The sequence below is a fragment of the Wolffia australiana genome, chromosome 11, assembly GCF_029677425.1.
Source record: "Wolffia australiana isolate 7733 chromosome 11, ASM2967742v1".
Taxonomy (NCBI): Eukaryota; Viridiplantae; Streptophyta; class Magnoliopsida; order Alismatales; family Araceae; genus Wolffia; species Wolffia australiana.
The window spans coordinates 6,505,001-6,520,746 of NC_135845.1; the positions used below are offsets into that span (position 1 = coordinate 6,505,001).

The window sequence follows — 15,746 nt, forward strand, 5'->3', positions numbered from 1 at the left end:
AGGACAACGCTCTCAGTCAATGCGCTGGAAGCTCCATGGATTACCAAGATAGCCTCCATGCATCCATTCCACACTATAAATAGTCACCCTGCTTCTGCTCACTGATATTCATCTCCTCTTCTCTCTCTCTCGCTCTCTCTCCCTCTTTCTGTGTATCACGCTCTTCCTCTCCCTGTCTATCGATCACTCTCGCGCTCACTCTCTCTCTCTCTCTCTCTCTTTGTCTCTCTATCTCTCTATCTCTCTCTATCTTTTTCCCTCTCTTTATCTCTCAATCTCTCTCTTTTCATCTCTCTATCTCTCTCTCTTTATCTCTCCATCTCTTCATCTCTCTATCTCTCTCTCTTTATCTCTCCATCTCTTCATCTCTCTATCTCTCTCTTTTCATCTCTCTATCTCTCTCTCTTTATCTGTCTATCTCTTTCTCTTCATCTCTCTCTCTCTCTCTCTCTCTCTCTTTATCTGTCTATCTCTTTCTTTTCATCTCTCTCTCTCTCTCTTTATCTGTCTACCTTTCTCTTCATCTCTCTCTCTCTCTTTATCTTTCAATCTCTTTCTCTTCATCCCTCTATCTCTCTCTCTTGGTCTCTCTCTCTCTTCCTCTCTCTGTCTATCAATCTCGATTTCAATCTCTCTCTCGCTCTCACTCTCTTCCTCTCCATCTCTCTCTCTCTCGCTCTCACTCTCTTCCTCTCCATCTCTCTCTCTCGCTCTCACTCTCTTCCTCTCCATCTCTCTCTCTTCCTCTCTCTGTCTATCATCCAATCTATCTCGCTCTCTCACTCTCTTCCTCTCTATCTCTCCCTCGCTCTCACTCTCTTCCTCTCCATCTCTCTCTCTTCCTCTCTCTGTCTATCATCCAATCTATCTCGCTCTCTCACTCTCTTCCTCTCTATCTCTCCCTCGCTCTCACTCTCTTCCTCTCTTCCGTCTGTGTCTATCATCCAATCTATCTCGCTCTCTCAGTCTCTCCCTTTAGAGCAGGCAATGACGGTGAACCAACCTGTTGTTACACTCTTACTCCTTTCCAATCTGTTGATGGGCGTCGCCTGCGAGTGCCCGTCACGCCCATCTCCCAAGTGCAAGCACCCTCCCAAGACCAAGCCGCCGCCCATTACACCGCCGGTCGCGCCGCCAACAGGGTGGATTCCGCCGCCGTCGCGGCGCTGCCCGATGGCGGAGGGGGAGTTGTCGGGGTGCGTGGACGCGCTTAGCGTGGTGGTGGGCGTGGTGGTGGGGAGCGAGGCGCGGGGCAGGTGCTGCCCGTTGATAGTGGGTCTGACGGGGGTCGACGCGGCTATCTGTTTCTGCGCGGTCATCGGCGCCAAGCTGCTGAGCATCGCGCTCTTCCTCCCAGTCGTCATCCAGCTCATCCTCGGCTGCGGCCTCTCCCTCCCTCTCCCTTTCCACTGTCCTTCCCTCCCCTAGCTCTCTCTCTCTCTCTCTCTCTCTCTCTCTCTCTCTCTCTCTCTCTCTCTCTCTTTCTCTCTCTCTCTATCCTCCTCTTAGTTTCCAGTGTCCTCTCTCTCTCTCTCCTCTTAGTTTCCAGTGTCCTCTATATCTCTCTCTCCTCTTAGTTTCCAGTGTCCTCTATATCTCTCTCTCCTCTTAGTTTCCAGTGTCCTCTATATCTCTCTCTCCTCTTAGTTTCCAGAGTCCTCTCTCTCTCTCTCTATCCTCTTAGTTTCCAGTGTCCTCTCTATCTCTCTCTCCTCTTAGTTTCCAGTGTCCTCTCTCTCTCTCCTCTTAGTTTCCAGTGTCCTCTCTCTCTCTCTCTGTCTCCCTCTCTTCCTCTCTTAGTTTCCAGTGTCCTCTCTCTCTCTCTCTCTTTCTCTCCTCTTAGTTTCCTTTGACCTCTCTCTCTCCCTTCTTCTTTTAGTTTCCTTTGACCTCTCTCTCACTCCCTTCTTCTCTTAGTTTCCTTTGACCTCTCTCTCTCTCTCTCCCTTCTTCTCTTAGTTTCCTTTGACCTCTCTCTCTCTCTCTCCCTCTTCTCCTCTCAGTTTCCATTGTCCTTCCCTTCCCTACCTCCCTCTCTCTCTCTCTCGCTCTCTCTCTCTCTCTCTCTCTCAACTGTGCTCTATTCCTTCACTAGTGTTTTACTTGTGCAATCCACGTGACGACACAGGAGTCGCTCTCTTCCCCCAGAGTCGTCTCTCTAAAATAAAGTTGCAAGTTTGCAACGCGTCCTGGAACAACTTAGCAAATAAAGCAGTATATTACCCACGTAACCCCTGCACACTGACAATCCAAGGAACATAGCATGATCGCATTTAAATACCGAAACACCTAGTCCAACGGTCGATACTGATTACCATCGACGGGACTTTTCCTCAATCAAGACTCGTCCGAGGGCTCTCACTAAGCACTAAAAATAGTACAGTAATGTCGTCCAGGAATATGGCCTTTGTTGCTCAATATTATAATCAAGATGCTTCTGTCTCTTCATCTTCTACTCTTCATTCTCTTTCTATCTCTTCATATCTTACTCTTTCTTCTCACTCTATCTCTTCCTCTTCTTCTCTCTCCTCTCTGTCTTAGTCTGTCCCTCTCTCTCTCTCTGTGTCCCTAGTTCGAGCTCACTCTCACTTTCTCTCAACTTTCTCTATAGAATAAATAGAAAACGTTCCAAATTTTCTCTCTTCCAACTAAATGCGTTCCAGCAATGCAGAGTGAGATATGACACACTGTGAAACAAGAAGCTATATTGGCAGGGAAAGAGAGAGAATTAAGCCCCTATGCTATGGACAAGTATAGAGAGAGAGAGAGATGAGAAAGAGAAAGAGGTGAGCTCCTAGGAGATATGGACAAGTATAGAGAGAGAGATGAGAAAGAGAAAGAGGTGAGCTCCTAGGAGATATGGACAAGTATAGAGAGAGAGATGAGAAAGAGAAAAGGGTGAGCTCCTTGGAGATATGGACAAGTATAGAGAGAGGGAGATGAGAAAGAGAAAGAGGTGAGCTCCTAGGAGATATGGACAAGTATAGAGAGAGAGATGAGAGAGAGAAAGAGGTGAGCTCCAAGGAGATATGGACAAGTAGTGGAGAGTGTACGAGATGACATAAGCTCACCTCACGGTGGCAGCAGTGGACGGAGCAGCCGGAGAGGAGGCGGCTTCCCTGAAGAGGATATTTGCCACTGGCGGCGGCAGCCAAGCTGGGTTGCTTCCCTGGCCCTGCCCTTCCCCTTTTCTCTCTGCTGCCTGCTGGTCAGGCTTCTTTCTCCCCACCTTCGCCACAGTGAAGCCCAGTTTCAACGTCGCCAGAAGCCCCGCTGCCGCCGCCACCGGCCTCACCGCCCAATGATAATCCTCCAGATGTCTGTACTTGGCCGCAATTCCCTTACAGCCAGAGAAGCTCACCACCTCCACCTCTGCAGGGTCGGCCACCACTTCCATTGCGCCGCCGCCAAGGGCGATCAGGCCGGGGAAATTGACCACCAGGCAGCCATTCGGCAGCACCCTTTGCACTCGTCCCACCACCAGCGACCCGTCCACCCGCGCCGGCCACCTGGCAAACCGTGAGGCAGTGACGGTGAGCCGCACGAATTGGCCACAGTGGACGGGTGCCGCCATCTCGAGGTCGGAGCAGCTGCCATGCCAGAGGACAGCCGAGCCGGCAGCTCCAACAGTGGTACTGCCAGCACGGTCAACAGAGTGCAGGATGCCCATTGCAGAGATGCCGGAAGGCGGGTGACGGATCCGGACGCAATCTCCGGCAGCGAAGCCAAAAGAAACTCTTTCCAGGGCTGTAGAGGGCAGGCGGAGCGGCCCATGGACACCATGGACACGGACGACCACCTGGGTGGCAGTATTGCCATCACTGCCGTCCACACCAACGACAGTGCCTTCTGGAACTAGCATCTTGGTGTGCCGGTGGCTGTTCCTGGGCTTTCGAGATCGCACCACGTCGCCGATCTGGAGCTGGTCCTTCAACAGCGACCAGTCTGTGAGGATCCTCTCCGTCCTCGTCCCCCGGCTACCGCCAATCTCTTCATCTTTGCAGCTGTCAATTTCAACAAACAAACTGAGGGGAAGTTCCACAGGATTTGCTAATATAAGCATGATTAAGTTGGGATTTTGCTGGAAGTGGAGTGAGTGTAAATGGGAACGAGGATAATGCCTACTCCTGTTATTAGACAATTAGTGAAAACTCTGTGCATCAAGCTTATTCATCCTAGAACATACCGATGCCTAAAGAGGAGTATTTTGAATAATGCATCATGACGAGAGAAATCTTGTTTCTCGAATGGATAGATCTCAACAAGTAGAAAAAAGCCATCCATTTTTATGTTATGATTTGCAAATTCCGCTGGACTTTCTGAGGTAAGCATAACTTTAGGATTACAGTTGATAGCGCAAGTGGTGGTACAGTTCCAGTGCGTAGTAAAGATGATGCATGTCATGTTATTGAAACACTTTGAAAACTCTATGCAACATGCTTACTCGGCATCCTATGACAGGTCATTAATTAGAAAAGAAGACTTCCAAAATCATGCATCGTGATGATGGAAATCTTGTATTTAAAATAGATAGACTAAACTCAAAAAGTAAAGAAAAACTCATGAGTAAAAAAATGATGACATAGAGGTTAGAGGTTACATTTGGAGGACACGTAAGATGTCTCCCATGGAAGGCCGTTCACGGAGATCATACTCGAAACAACCGTGGAGAAGGTCTTCAAACAGGGGGGGCAGCCCACCAGGGATCTCTGGCTTTTTCTGGTTAAGAACGACACAGCGCTGTACCTCCTCTGCTGAGCACCCAGACCAGGGGCTTGAGCCAGTGAGCATCTCCACTAGGCAGCAGCCAAGTCCCCATGAGTCTGTCTCCACGGCTACGGGCCCGCGGGCCTCAGGTTCCCACTGTTCTGGAGCCATGTACTTGGGGGTTCCCAGCCTCTGCACCAGCTCTGGGCTTGCTGGAGATAGCCCAAGAAGAAGAAGAGGAATCCCAAAATCACCAAGCACAATGCGATCATCCTGGTCTATGAGTGCATTGCAGGGTTTCACATTAAGGACAAGAATACCCCTGGAATGAAGCTCTTTGATCCCCAGGGCAAGGTCAATACCGTACCTGGTTGAAGAAATCAAATAGTTAATCACATTGATATTAGCGGTGCGCAGATGGAAACACTGAAGGGCAAGGCGGGGGCACCTTAAGACATCAGCTAACGGGAGCTTTCCTCCTCTCATTTGGGCCATTTTGTCACCAACAGAGCCCTCATAGAATTTCATAGCAATGCAGACCTGCAACTTATCATATAATATGACCCGGATGAGAGTCTTGTCCCCTGATAAAAACTTAGGAGTTCTTATCAGGACGAGAGGGGTTTTTTCAGAGGGTCAGAGAGAGGAGGCGATGAAGGAATTGATTGGAGACTAGGGAAGGATCAATTTAGAGGGGAACCGGTTGAAGATCAGGTGATCAAGAGACAATCATAAAGGGTAGGGCCTAACCGACATGGGACTTCAACATCAGTTCAACATTCTTGGCCGTCCTCCAAAAGAGAGGGCCACAAATGTTTGAAGAGGAAAACTATCTAAGCCAAAAATTCTCCTAGTGGGCTGAAACGACAGAAATTACCCTTACAAGACTACCTTCCCAGTCTCCATGAAAGAAAATTTTAATGTAACTGAAGCTGACAGGGACTTCTATCATTTGATCCGTCAGTTTCCCTTTTTGTTATTGAGAATTCAAATATCAAAGAAGATAAGCATTGACAGGGATGCTCTACCTCTCTCCCTTAGTCTCCAATTTCTCTCTGTACATTCCAACTTGAACTGAACCACCTGCTCTAATTCCCTTAATCTACCCCAGTTCACTCAGCCCACAACCGACTAGACCCTTAAAGAAGAAATTAAAAAACTCACTTCATAGTTAATATCATCAAACTCTAGGGTAAGAAAGTGGGCATTCAGATCACAACAAGAGCTTGGAGAGGGATGCAAAGTCAATTAGCACTGAAAGAGACGTACACACATGCACACTCTATATCTCTCTCTTGGTCAGCACATCTTCCTCTACTACTGAGAACTAAAAAGAAACTGAAGGCTAAGAAACGCAAAAGTTGCCTAGGTTCAACTTTTGGGTAAGCAACAATGAAAATTATGGTTCTGATGTTTCGATGAAAGACTATCTCCAAAAGAAACTGATAGCCATAAAAGACTCCATTCAAGAGAGTGTGTTTAAAAAAAGTAGCAGGGAAGCTTGCCTTGCCCATCTTCACGGAGACACCTTGAAGGAGGCAAGTTCCATGAATCCCCTGGCATTTAACGAAAGCTTGGTCGAACCTGGTGAGGAAGGTGGGAATCTGGTCCTCTTTGAAGGAATTCAGGACCTTGACGGCAACTTCATGGTGTTCATCGTAGTCCTTGCTGAACAGGTGATATGTTGCAATCCAGACATCACCGAAAGGACCACGCCCGATCCGGTGCATCAGCTTCAACACATCGGGATTGATTCGGGGGCTCTTCTGCCTGGGACTGGACACAATCGTCTTCAAATGGTCAGGATCCCCCTCATATAGCATATACTCAAAGGGCTCAGCCGGAGGTTGAGACATGGACACCTGCTCCGACGTCATATTACTGGAGACCAAGAAGGAACAAACATTACAACATTTTGATGAAATATTTATAATGAGGATATGTTAACTTCTCGCAATTCATCAAAAAACAAAACTATCCAAGAAAAGAAAACTTGTTGATTGGATGGGTATGAACGGGGAAAAAAATCTATATCGTCCCATATCAAATATGGAATCTAGGTTCTTCCCATAAGTTGGATTTTTCTTCTTCTTTTCAGGGACAGCCACCCGACAGAACAGTGATGCATCGAAGCTTAGACCATGGACGATACCAATCCAATTTTCGGACCAGGAAAAGGAAGAGAGAGAAGATTAAACAAGATGTACAAGAATGATGAAATTGAAGATTCAATGAAAAGCAGGGAGAAATCTTGTTTAGTATGTTCAGATGTGTCCGTTCTGCGTTGAATGAGGATCCGAAAAATATTTTTGGATGCCAATATGTGCAAGCATCATGAAATTTTGATAAAATTTTTGAAGGCAAGGAAAAGGATGAAAAACGACGATTAAGTTTTAAGTAGAGGAATGACAAAAAAGAAGATAATGCGGAAAACAGAGAGTAATGTTGTTTCAGTCGGATCCTAGGAATATTTTCCGATTCAATTTGATTAAAAAACTTTGAAACTATCACATTTTAACGTTTTCTTCAATGTTCAGGACTAAAAGAATTAAAATTTTAAAATCATTCATCGACTTCGCAGGGAAGTCCGTGAACCGAGTTAACTAAATAAGATTACCTCAAACGTGACAACCATATCTAAAGCCGCGAAAGGCTTTTATGGAAAAACTTTGTAGCAGCCACGTTAGAAACAGTGTAAAATAGAAGAAGTGAGCAAGGACATGAAATCAATCACAAATTCACAATGTAAAATTATCGAGCCTAAAGATGATCTGATTTCTACCCGGCAGAAATCTCCAAAATCAGGTTCTTCGTCTTTCGAGGAAGAACAAAATCAGACAAGCCAAACCACAGAGCAACAAAAAACCCAGCAACCGAATTCAGATTGGAAATACGAACTTCAAACACGGGAAAATCTCATTCTACTTGCTCAAATTACTTACAGTCTTTCTCCTTACAAGAACACGAAAAGAGATTATGGGTGCTCCTGAAAAGCAAAAAACAGACGACTTTCCAGTAGCTTACCTGTAGAGAAAAGCTCCTCAGAAAACCCACGACAATCCCGCTTTATACCGGTGACAGAGAGAATCCCAAATACCCAAATAGCAGGAAGGATTAAGAGCAAAACTCTCTCTCTCTCTCTAGCTCTCTCTCTCTCTCTAAGATTGCGTCTGAACAAAACCAAAGGTGGAGAGAGAGACGGAGAAGAAAGAAGAATCTTGTCGATTTGTATTTAAACCCCTACAACTCTGATATTTACGTTTCTCGGTCCGCCGCATGGGATACAGTCCGTTCCCGCCACGTCAATGATGACGTGTCAGTTATCCATTTTGCCCTATTATCTACGATAATATGTAAATAATGAGGCATTACAGCCCCCTGAATATTATTTATTTTGGTCAATCATGATTTGTTCGCCTGGAGAAAGAAATAATAATTCATCTAGCTTTGTTTTTAGACTAAAGCCTAATTAGTGTGAAGGCTTGACCAACCCAAGTTAAAGTAAGAGGGTAATTCCAAGAAGAAGAAGTCACTTTGTTTGTATCCCCGTTGGTCAACAAATCATGGTTCACTAGTAGAGTGGTTAAAACAAATTGAAGATAGTTTACAAAGTACCTTTTAACTTAAAATTGGTGTAAAAAGTCTGGCATACAGTGGCCTAAGAACAACTTAAAGTAAGAGGGTAGGGAAGACCAAGAGAAAGACATGTTAGAGATGGTTGTGTTGCGTTGGGAAAATTCTCACTAAGTGTGAAAATGGAAAAACTGGTTAATGAGTCATTGTCAATGCAATTTATCTCAAACTCAATGATCTTGATTAGTACCACATTGTACAATTTTTAAAAAAGACTCAATAATATTGGATTCATATAAAAAACCAACTAATTCATTTCATGAAAAATCACAGAATAGACTCATGGACAGGAAAAAAGAGAAAAAATTGTAAAAATACAAATATGATATTCTAGCACATAAATATATGAATTATGAGGATGGAGGGGACCCGTATATTTATATTCCACAATTACTGTAAACAGACCCCAAATTCCATATAATTTCAATACATAGAAATTTGATCCCACCAGTCCCCATTTTTAATGGCAGACATGTTTCACCACACACTACACGAAAACAAGTGCTGGGGGAATGACTTATGTTATTGTATAGCTCAATAACATTTGATTTCTATAGTACATTACCTGTGAATTGATTTTTTACAAAATATTGAAGGTAGACCTTAAAAATAGCTTTATCACTTTGGAAATACATGTATATTCTTGATATCCAACAGTTTACAGATAATATTGAATTATATAGAGATACCAATGAAATATTAACAAATAATTTATAAATATCAGACATTTAGTAGACATGAATTTTAATACTTATTAGATAACTTTGAAATTATTAATAAAATATTATTGTGAAAAACCAGATATTAGTGATGAACTCGATTCCTATTTATTTTAACTACGTTGTCGTTGTGATTCGAGCATCAAGCAATAAAATTTTATCCTCACTTAGTATAGTAAATAAGCAAGGGTCGATCCTCAGGGAGCCTAGGTAATGAGTTTAGATGATTTCAATTTAGATGAGAAAGGTCTAATTATACTTATTAGAATGTGAAAGAAGATGAAGGATGAAGAAAGAAAGATGTAGAGAGAAGAAATGAGATTGATGATAGAATTTATGATTATGCAAAAGAAGGGTCGCGAGGTGCAAGAAGGAAAATTAGGTGTATTGCAGAAGTTTTGATAATAGAGAGTACTATGGTTTAATGACTGCTATTGGAGTAGAGAAGAAATAGAAGTAGTAGGAGATTTGGTTGAGTAGAATTGATTTAAAAGCAATTGGGGTTGATTGGAGTTGACAGTGAATTGCAAAGCACTGAAGAAACACAACCTATTCAATTAAGCTACTAAGGTAACCTTACACTATCCATGGAGTCAATTACAGAGAAATCCTGAATCCAAACGTTAACACAAATCCCAATTGAAGCCAGTCCGAGGCAGGCCGATGTCTGGTTTGCAACAATCAAGGTCCTTCAGCTATTCTCACTTCCGCAACGCTCTCCGTGCATCCAACAATGGAGAGGGTGGATCTTGACTCTCTTCTCCCCTTCTGGGTGCCTGATGCTGAGAAGCGAAAAACCAAAGACAACCATAAAGAAAACCAGGGTAGACTCTTAAGAGCCTCCTTAGGGTTATCGTGAGCTACTGATCGTTAGATCTAACGATCTAACAGAAATGAGACACGGGTTACACCCTCGATGGGCACGCCCTTGTCCGTTTCTTTACTTCTCCCTGGTTTAACGGTAGACCGCCTGATTGGATGACGAATTAACTGGCTCAATGGGCTGGTCCACGATTCCTTGATTGACGAATTAGGATTGGATGTTGGAGCTAAATCCAGAGATGGATCCGGTGATCAGATGGCCCACACTCATTTCGAGCTGAACTTAACTGAATTGGGAGACTTTGTCTATGCTGGATGACTTGACTGATCAATCTCCCGAGTCAACTGCGTGTCCGTCTCCTCTCTACATTGTCGTTGCGTCCATACAAAAACAATTTACATATCCCTTGCATCCGGTGGTCATAAAAATTGTGAGAATGAACCATTTTGACTTCAGAGAAGTCAAATGGGGTTAGTTTATAAAAATAAACACATAAATATGCATAAAATGATGCATTTAGGGATTAAAACACCTAATTCATATAAATGCGGTATTCAATGTTAAGATAGGCATAAATGCATATTTTAATGTTGATTTATCATCTAAGAATAGCATTTTTATGCATGTATGCAATGACAATTTCATGCTTATCAATTAGACATACATGAATTCTTAATGATAATTTTATAACTTTCAAATTACAACTATAATCTTTGACTTTGAGTATAGGAAATGAGATGAAGCTTAAGTTATGGGTGTTGGGTTCTTGTGGCCTTGAGATGGATGAGCAACACAAAACGATGCGCAGCGGAAAACGTAATTACGAATCGAACGGCATCAACAAAACCATTAAAACGACGTACCTTTACACGAATCCGATTCGTGATTTCTTCTATCCTGGAGTGAGACGAGTCGAGCTGCTCAAGTGTGCAGCCTCTAGACGTATCCACGCGATCCTTGGCACGTCGGATCTCCTCCTTCTTGTAGATGAGCCCCGTTCGATCTCCGTCGGCGTCGTTATGTCATCCCGATCACATCAGGGGTGGAGAGGGGGTGTGGGGAGAGTGGAGAAGAAGGGGAAGGCCCCTGAACAATTCTGGCATGGGTGAATTTCGTTCAGGGCCTTCCCCTATTTATACTAAGTGGGTATTTTTCATAAAAACCCCCAAAACTTAAGTATATCTTCCAACGTCCAAAAGACGATTTGCGTGTGACCTTCTAGGCCCATGTATTAGTCTAGTTAACAACTCTAGTGGCCCAATAACCTTTATTGGCCTTCCAAATTAATTAGCTATATCATCATATAGATTAATTAATGTCGGATCGATTTAACCCAATCGATAGGTCGAGACTCCGACACGTGGGGTGCCAAGCTACACCTCGTGTCCTAGAAGATACAGAGGAGTGTGTATCGACTCACTCATGGAACCTGTTCATCATCGGTTACTGTGTATGTATAATCCCTCATCCACTTGACGCTCATTGGACAACTTAGGGAATGGTCAACTGTCAAACCCTAATCGGTCATCCGAGTTAGAACTGATGCATTCGGAAATCATCGGAGAACTCTTTTCTGATATTTCACTGCCTTGGCCAAGGACTTCATTGCATCGTCTTCCTTGAGCTGTCGCCTCTTATACCAAGGGTGGACGATCCCATCTTGACCACTCAATCGCCTTCGTGTACTTCTTGATGCACCCGAACTAAGACCGTTTAGAATCCCATGATTAGAGACTCGTTGGCCATAGCCAAAGTACAACCGTCCGTCCACAAGACGTCTTTGGTGTCTCAGGTCTAAGGACCACTTACACAACCGTGACGTGAATCAACCTGATTGACAGTTCGGTATTATACCATTCAGTGATTCGTACGGATCAATTCAGTGAACTCTTTCCACTAAAGAGCACCCACTATCTATCCTTAGTGTCGCCACACTAATGGCTACGGGACCGGCCATACTCATCATATAAATGAGGCTAGATAGTGCTATTCTATCTGGATGCTTCGATGTCCTTCTCGTGTATCCTTTGAATAGGAATGTTTAGAACACATGCTTAAAGACTAGTGATCTCCGTATTACGATCTCATCATAATTCACTAAGTCCGATCATGTATTCATGGACTTCATTATATGCATCACACGTGCACTATAATGAATATGTTCTATTAATAAATATGGAACGAGATGTGGAATGTGTGATTGGCTTGCCGGCCACATATATTTCCATCAATGGGAACATAAAAGACATCGACTATCCTATAAATATCCAATAAATATGAGTATCTAAATTTAGCTTTCTCAAAAAATATAGGTTTTGTCATGTCTCCCATCAATAATGAATGAAGTGCGCAAATGATGTATCTTCTATAACCAATAAAAAGTTAAAACACAATGAATCATTGGGCCCTCTTTGCTATCCTTGTCCTTCTCCTTGGTATCATCATTGACATCATCCTCAGCGTTCACAACACTTCAATCTCATTAGCAGTTTTATATTATTTTTATGCGATGACTTGGGCACGATAAAATAACTTGGGACATGTTAGATTATTCTCCAGGGTATTAAAAAAGGCCCCCTCAAACTCCTTACTTGGTAAGAGAGAGAAAAATACTCTTTGGCACTACTTTCTGTGGTACAAAAGTGTGGTCTTTGTTTGGAATATTTTTTCAATTTAAGTGCAGTTCATTTACTGGATAGGAACTTGGCATGGAGATAGGGAAGTGAGCAAGGAAAAGAAGGATCAAAGGATAGGAGAAGGAAGAGTCTCTTCGTGAATTCATCTTCAAACCAAGGTGTACAAATTTGTTTGTCCACACTAAAATTGATTAGGAAGAATGACATATCAATGTTTTGAAGAGAATAAAGAGAGGACAACCAAGGAAATACATAGACATAGAGAGGAAAAATAGATAGACATAGAGAATATAAAGAGGACAAGAAAAGTAGGATTTGCAAGGGGAACCAAAGCTAGAGAAATAGAAAACAAAGTGAACAGAAAGGAATGAAATAAATAGTGGGTTTAATCTATTATTGGAGGAATTTTTTTGAGGATTAACTAGTGAAAAAAGAGAGAACATGGTTGATTTGATGAGGAAAAGAGAGGAAAACGTGGTTCAAGGGAGAAGATTAGAGAGAGAGAGAAAGGGGATTTTATTCTTAAGAGTGATTAGTGGGCAGATCGTAGAGTATAATTTATTGGGCTCATCTGAGAAGATAAATTATTGAGGCCAAGAACCAAATTTATTCTTATCGGGATGATTACCATTATCTTTAAGAGGACTCTTACTTAAGTGATTATGTATTAATTAAAATAGATGTTCTTGGGCTGACTTTATAGTCTTTATTAGGCCCCATTCAAGTTGCACATTACTGGGCCTTGTATTAAATAGTTGGTGGAGATGACGTCAACGCACCAACTTCGGACGCGCCGCCAACGTCATCCGAGACGTCCCGCATCATGAGTCGTCGCCAACATAAGCAACAGAACCAGCCTGAAAACGATCAAGTCAATGCACCGGCATCAGTCACGTCTCCACCTACACATGCCCCGTCACGCATCATGACACGTCGTAAACAACAGATCCAGAACTGCCCTTTGACGTGACACGATTACACGTCGTCCACTTTTATTTTATGTCATTTCTCGTATTTTCTCTTTCCTCCAAGGCCTATATGTAGGCCAATGTTGCAAGAAACATTTATCGAGTTTATTTCAAGAATTGAAGTTTTTCTTCTTGGAAGACTTGCCCCATCCTCCCTGTCCTGTTCTGGTCGCCGGCGCCATCGCGTAATACGCCCTAGGGCACCGCCCTGCGCCCCGGCTGCGTGCGCCCAGCTCTCCGACCTCGGCACCCCTGTTCCTTGGCCGCGTGTACCCTTGGCCGCTGCCCCACGCCCAAGCCACCATGTGCCCTAGGCCGCTGCCCCGTGCCAGGCCAGCCTGCACAAGCGCTCGTCCCACGCAGGCGCTCGTCCACACAAGCGCCCGCCCTGCATTTGGCCACCCGCGCCCGCCACGCGCCCGACCGCCTGCGCCAGCGGTGCCCCGTTTGCTTGTGCCTGGCGTGCCCCCGAACGCCCTCGTTGCCACGGGTCGCCCGCGCATACGGTTTTGGTGTCGGGGCGCTGCCCCGCACCCCGCAAGGGGGCGACTCCCCCCCTTGACCCCCTGCCAACTGACCGCGCTGTTGGATCCACGACACCTTGTCGAAGCGCATGTCAATCGTCCCGCCAACGACGCGTTAAGAATTCCTGCAACCTCTTCACGCACTATTAAGTGTCGAGGTACTCCTACACTCTTTGGTGCTGTGTTCTTCGTCCAATATTCTTCGAGTGTTCATCCACCGCCATTGGATTAGATTTGGATTTTGAGCCTTCTAAGCGAATCGCCCGTTTGAAGTTATTGATTTTGGTGCTTTGCATCACCACGGTGGTTGTAAGACATTACTCCCGTCCTCGACGAGGAAAGGGGCTGCACCATCAGTATTTTCACCGGACTTAATTTTTGAACTCGACTGTGTTATTTGTGGTCTGTTTTATCCTACCCTTCCTTTGTCGCCCAACATCCTATATCCATCATATCCCATCCCTTTCCCTCTAGTCATCCTGCATCAATAGTCTTTGTCAAAAAAATCAAAAAGGTGATTGCTAGTGGATTGAAGCTAACGTGAATTTAAAAGTGGTTTGACCCACTAAAACAGTTGACCGTAAGGAAAGTCATAGAGTTGACTTTGGGATAAGAATGATATTTTTTTGAAACTTTACTTTACTTCTTACTTTCCTATGTTTATTCCTTAGCTCCATTACTTGAATTAATGATATAGTTTAAAAAGTAGTGGATGCTTTTTGAACCAGGCTAAGATGCCTAAGGGATAAAGGCATGTGAGGAGGTGGAAGAGACACACATTTGACAAGACCAAGGGGGTCAATGACTTGATTTTTCTTCATTTTTTTTCGTGATTTGATATCCTTATATCTTTATTTCCAAGTATCTTTGCATGAGGGGCATTAAACTTGGGTTAAGAACTTTCCAAACTCCAGGTCGGATATCTCGAGGACAGGAATTAGGGACTAACCCTAAGTTGTATAAAAGTCCATGCCTCTATATCCTTCAACTCTACTACACTAGATAAGTCTAAGGCAACATAATCAGGCTTAATTGAAAACATAAAACTTAAAAAGCCAAATTCACCCCCTCCTTGGGTGTAACCTAGCCAAGCTAAAACAACATGAAGAGGAACCAACAAGTACGACAATAGTAAAGGCATGGTTGCAAGTGATATTTGATGCATACTTTCTCATATTCATGTTCATCATGGCACAAGTATTGAACATGAATGTCTTCTGTCACATTGAGATGGCACAAGTGACTTGGAAAAGTGCCGCATCTATGATATGTTGTATGAAATTATCAAAATGTCTTGTTATTACTTTTGATGTTGGCAACTTTGACTAGCAAGCGAGATTTAGGCCTATTGAGAGGTTGAAATATTTCTAAAAATCATTAATCAGTTCACACTCCGTGTCAACCAAGAGTAGTATTTGTATCATGTTCAATGCCATTCCTTATCAACCAAGCTCTTCTTGATGCTGGGAACCGGCATGGTGTAAGTGGAATTCAACCTTGTTAGGTAGGCAAAGGTGTTTTCTTCTAGTCAAGCATTCCAAGCTGCTTGCACCATGCCGAGTAGTGATCTTCTTGCTGCGTTGAGCCACATATTGTAGTGATACTCATGTTGAGAAAAAATATAGTATCCCTAAGGAATACAAGCTATAGTTGTTGATTGTGTTCTGTGGTCCCTATCATTATACTCAAGATTATCGGTGTGATAAAAATTGGTCTGCTTTGAGGGTGTGTCAGTG

At 43.6% G+C, this 15,746-nt stretch overlaps 2 protein-coding genes across 3 annotated transcripts; one reads left to right on the forward strand and one right to left on the reverse strand.

Moving 5' to 3' along the window:
• The first annotated feature begins 987 nt into the window (after window positions 1-987).
• LOC144709053 (cortical cell-delineating protein-like) lies at window positions 988-1,428 on the forward strand. The gene has a single exon (XM_078582459.1). It carries the CDS (start codon window positions 988-990, stop codon window positions 1,426-1,428), a length of 441 nt encoding a protein of 146 aa, XP_078438585.1.
• Window positions 1,429-2,680: 1,252 nt separating this feature from the next.
• Window positions 2,681-7,896, reverse strand: LOC144709217 (Protein kinase superfamily protein). Of its 2 annotated transcripts, none has more exons than XM_078582674.1 (5): window positions 7,732-7,896; window positions 6,213-6,588; window positions 5,156-5,247; window positions 4,601-5,074; window positions 2,681-4,004 (listed from the first exon to the last, which is right to left on the reverse strand). In XM_078582674.1, exons 2-5 carry the CDS (start codon window positions 6,582-6,584, stop codon window positions 3,068-3,070), a joined length of 1,875 nt encoding a protein of 624 aa, XP_078438800.1. In that variant the 5' UTR covers window positions 6,585-6,588; window positions 7,732-7,896; the 3' UTR covers window positions 2,681-3,067. The 2 variants fall into 2 exon arrangements, with proteins under 2 accessions (XP_078438800.1, XP_078438801.1); XM_078582675.1 differs by having other exon boundaries at window positions 7,650-7,738.
• Between the last annotated feature and the right edge of the window lie 7,850 nt (window positions 7,897-15,746).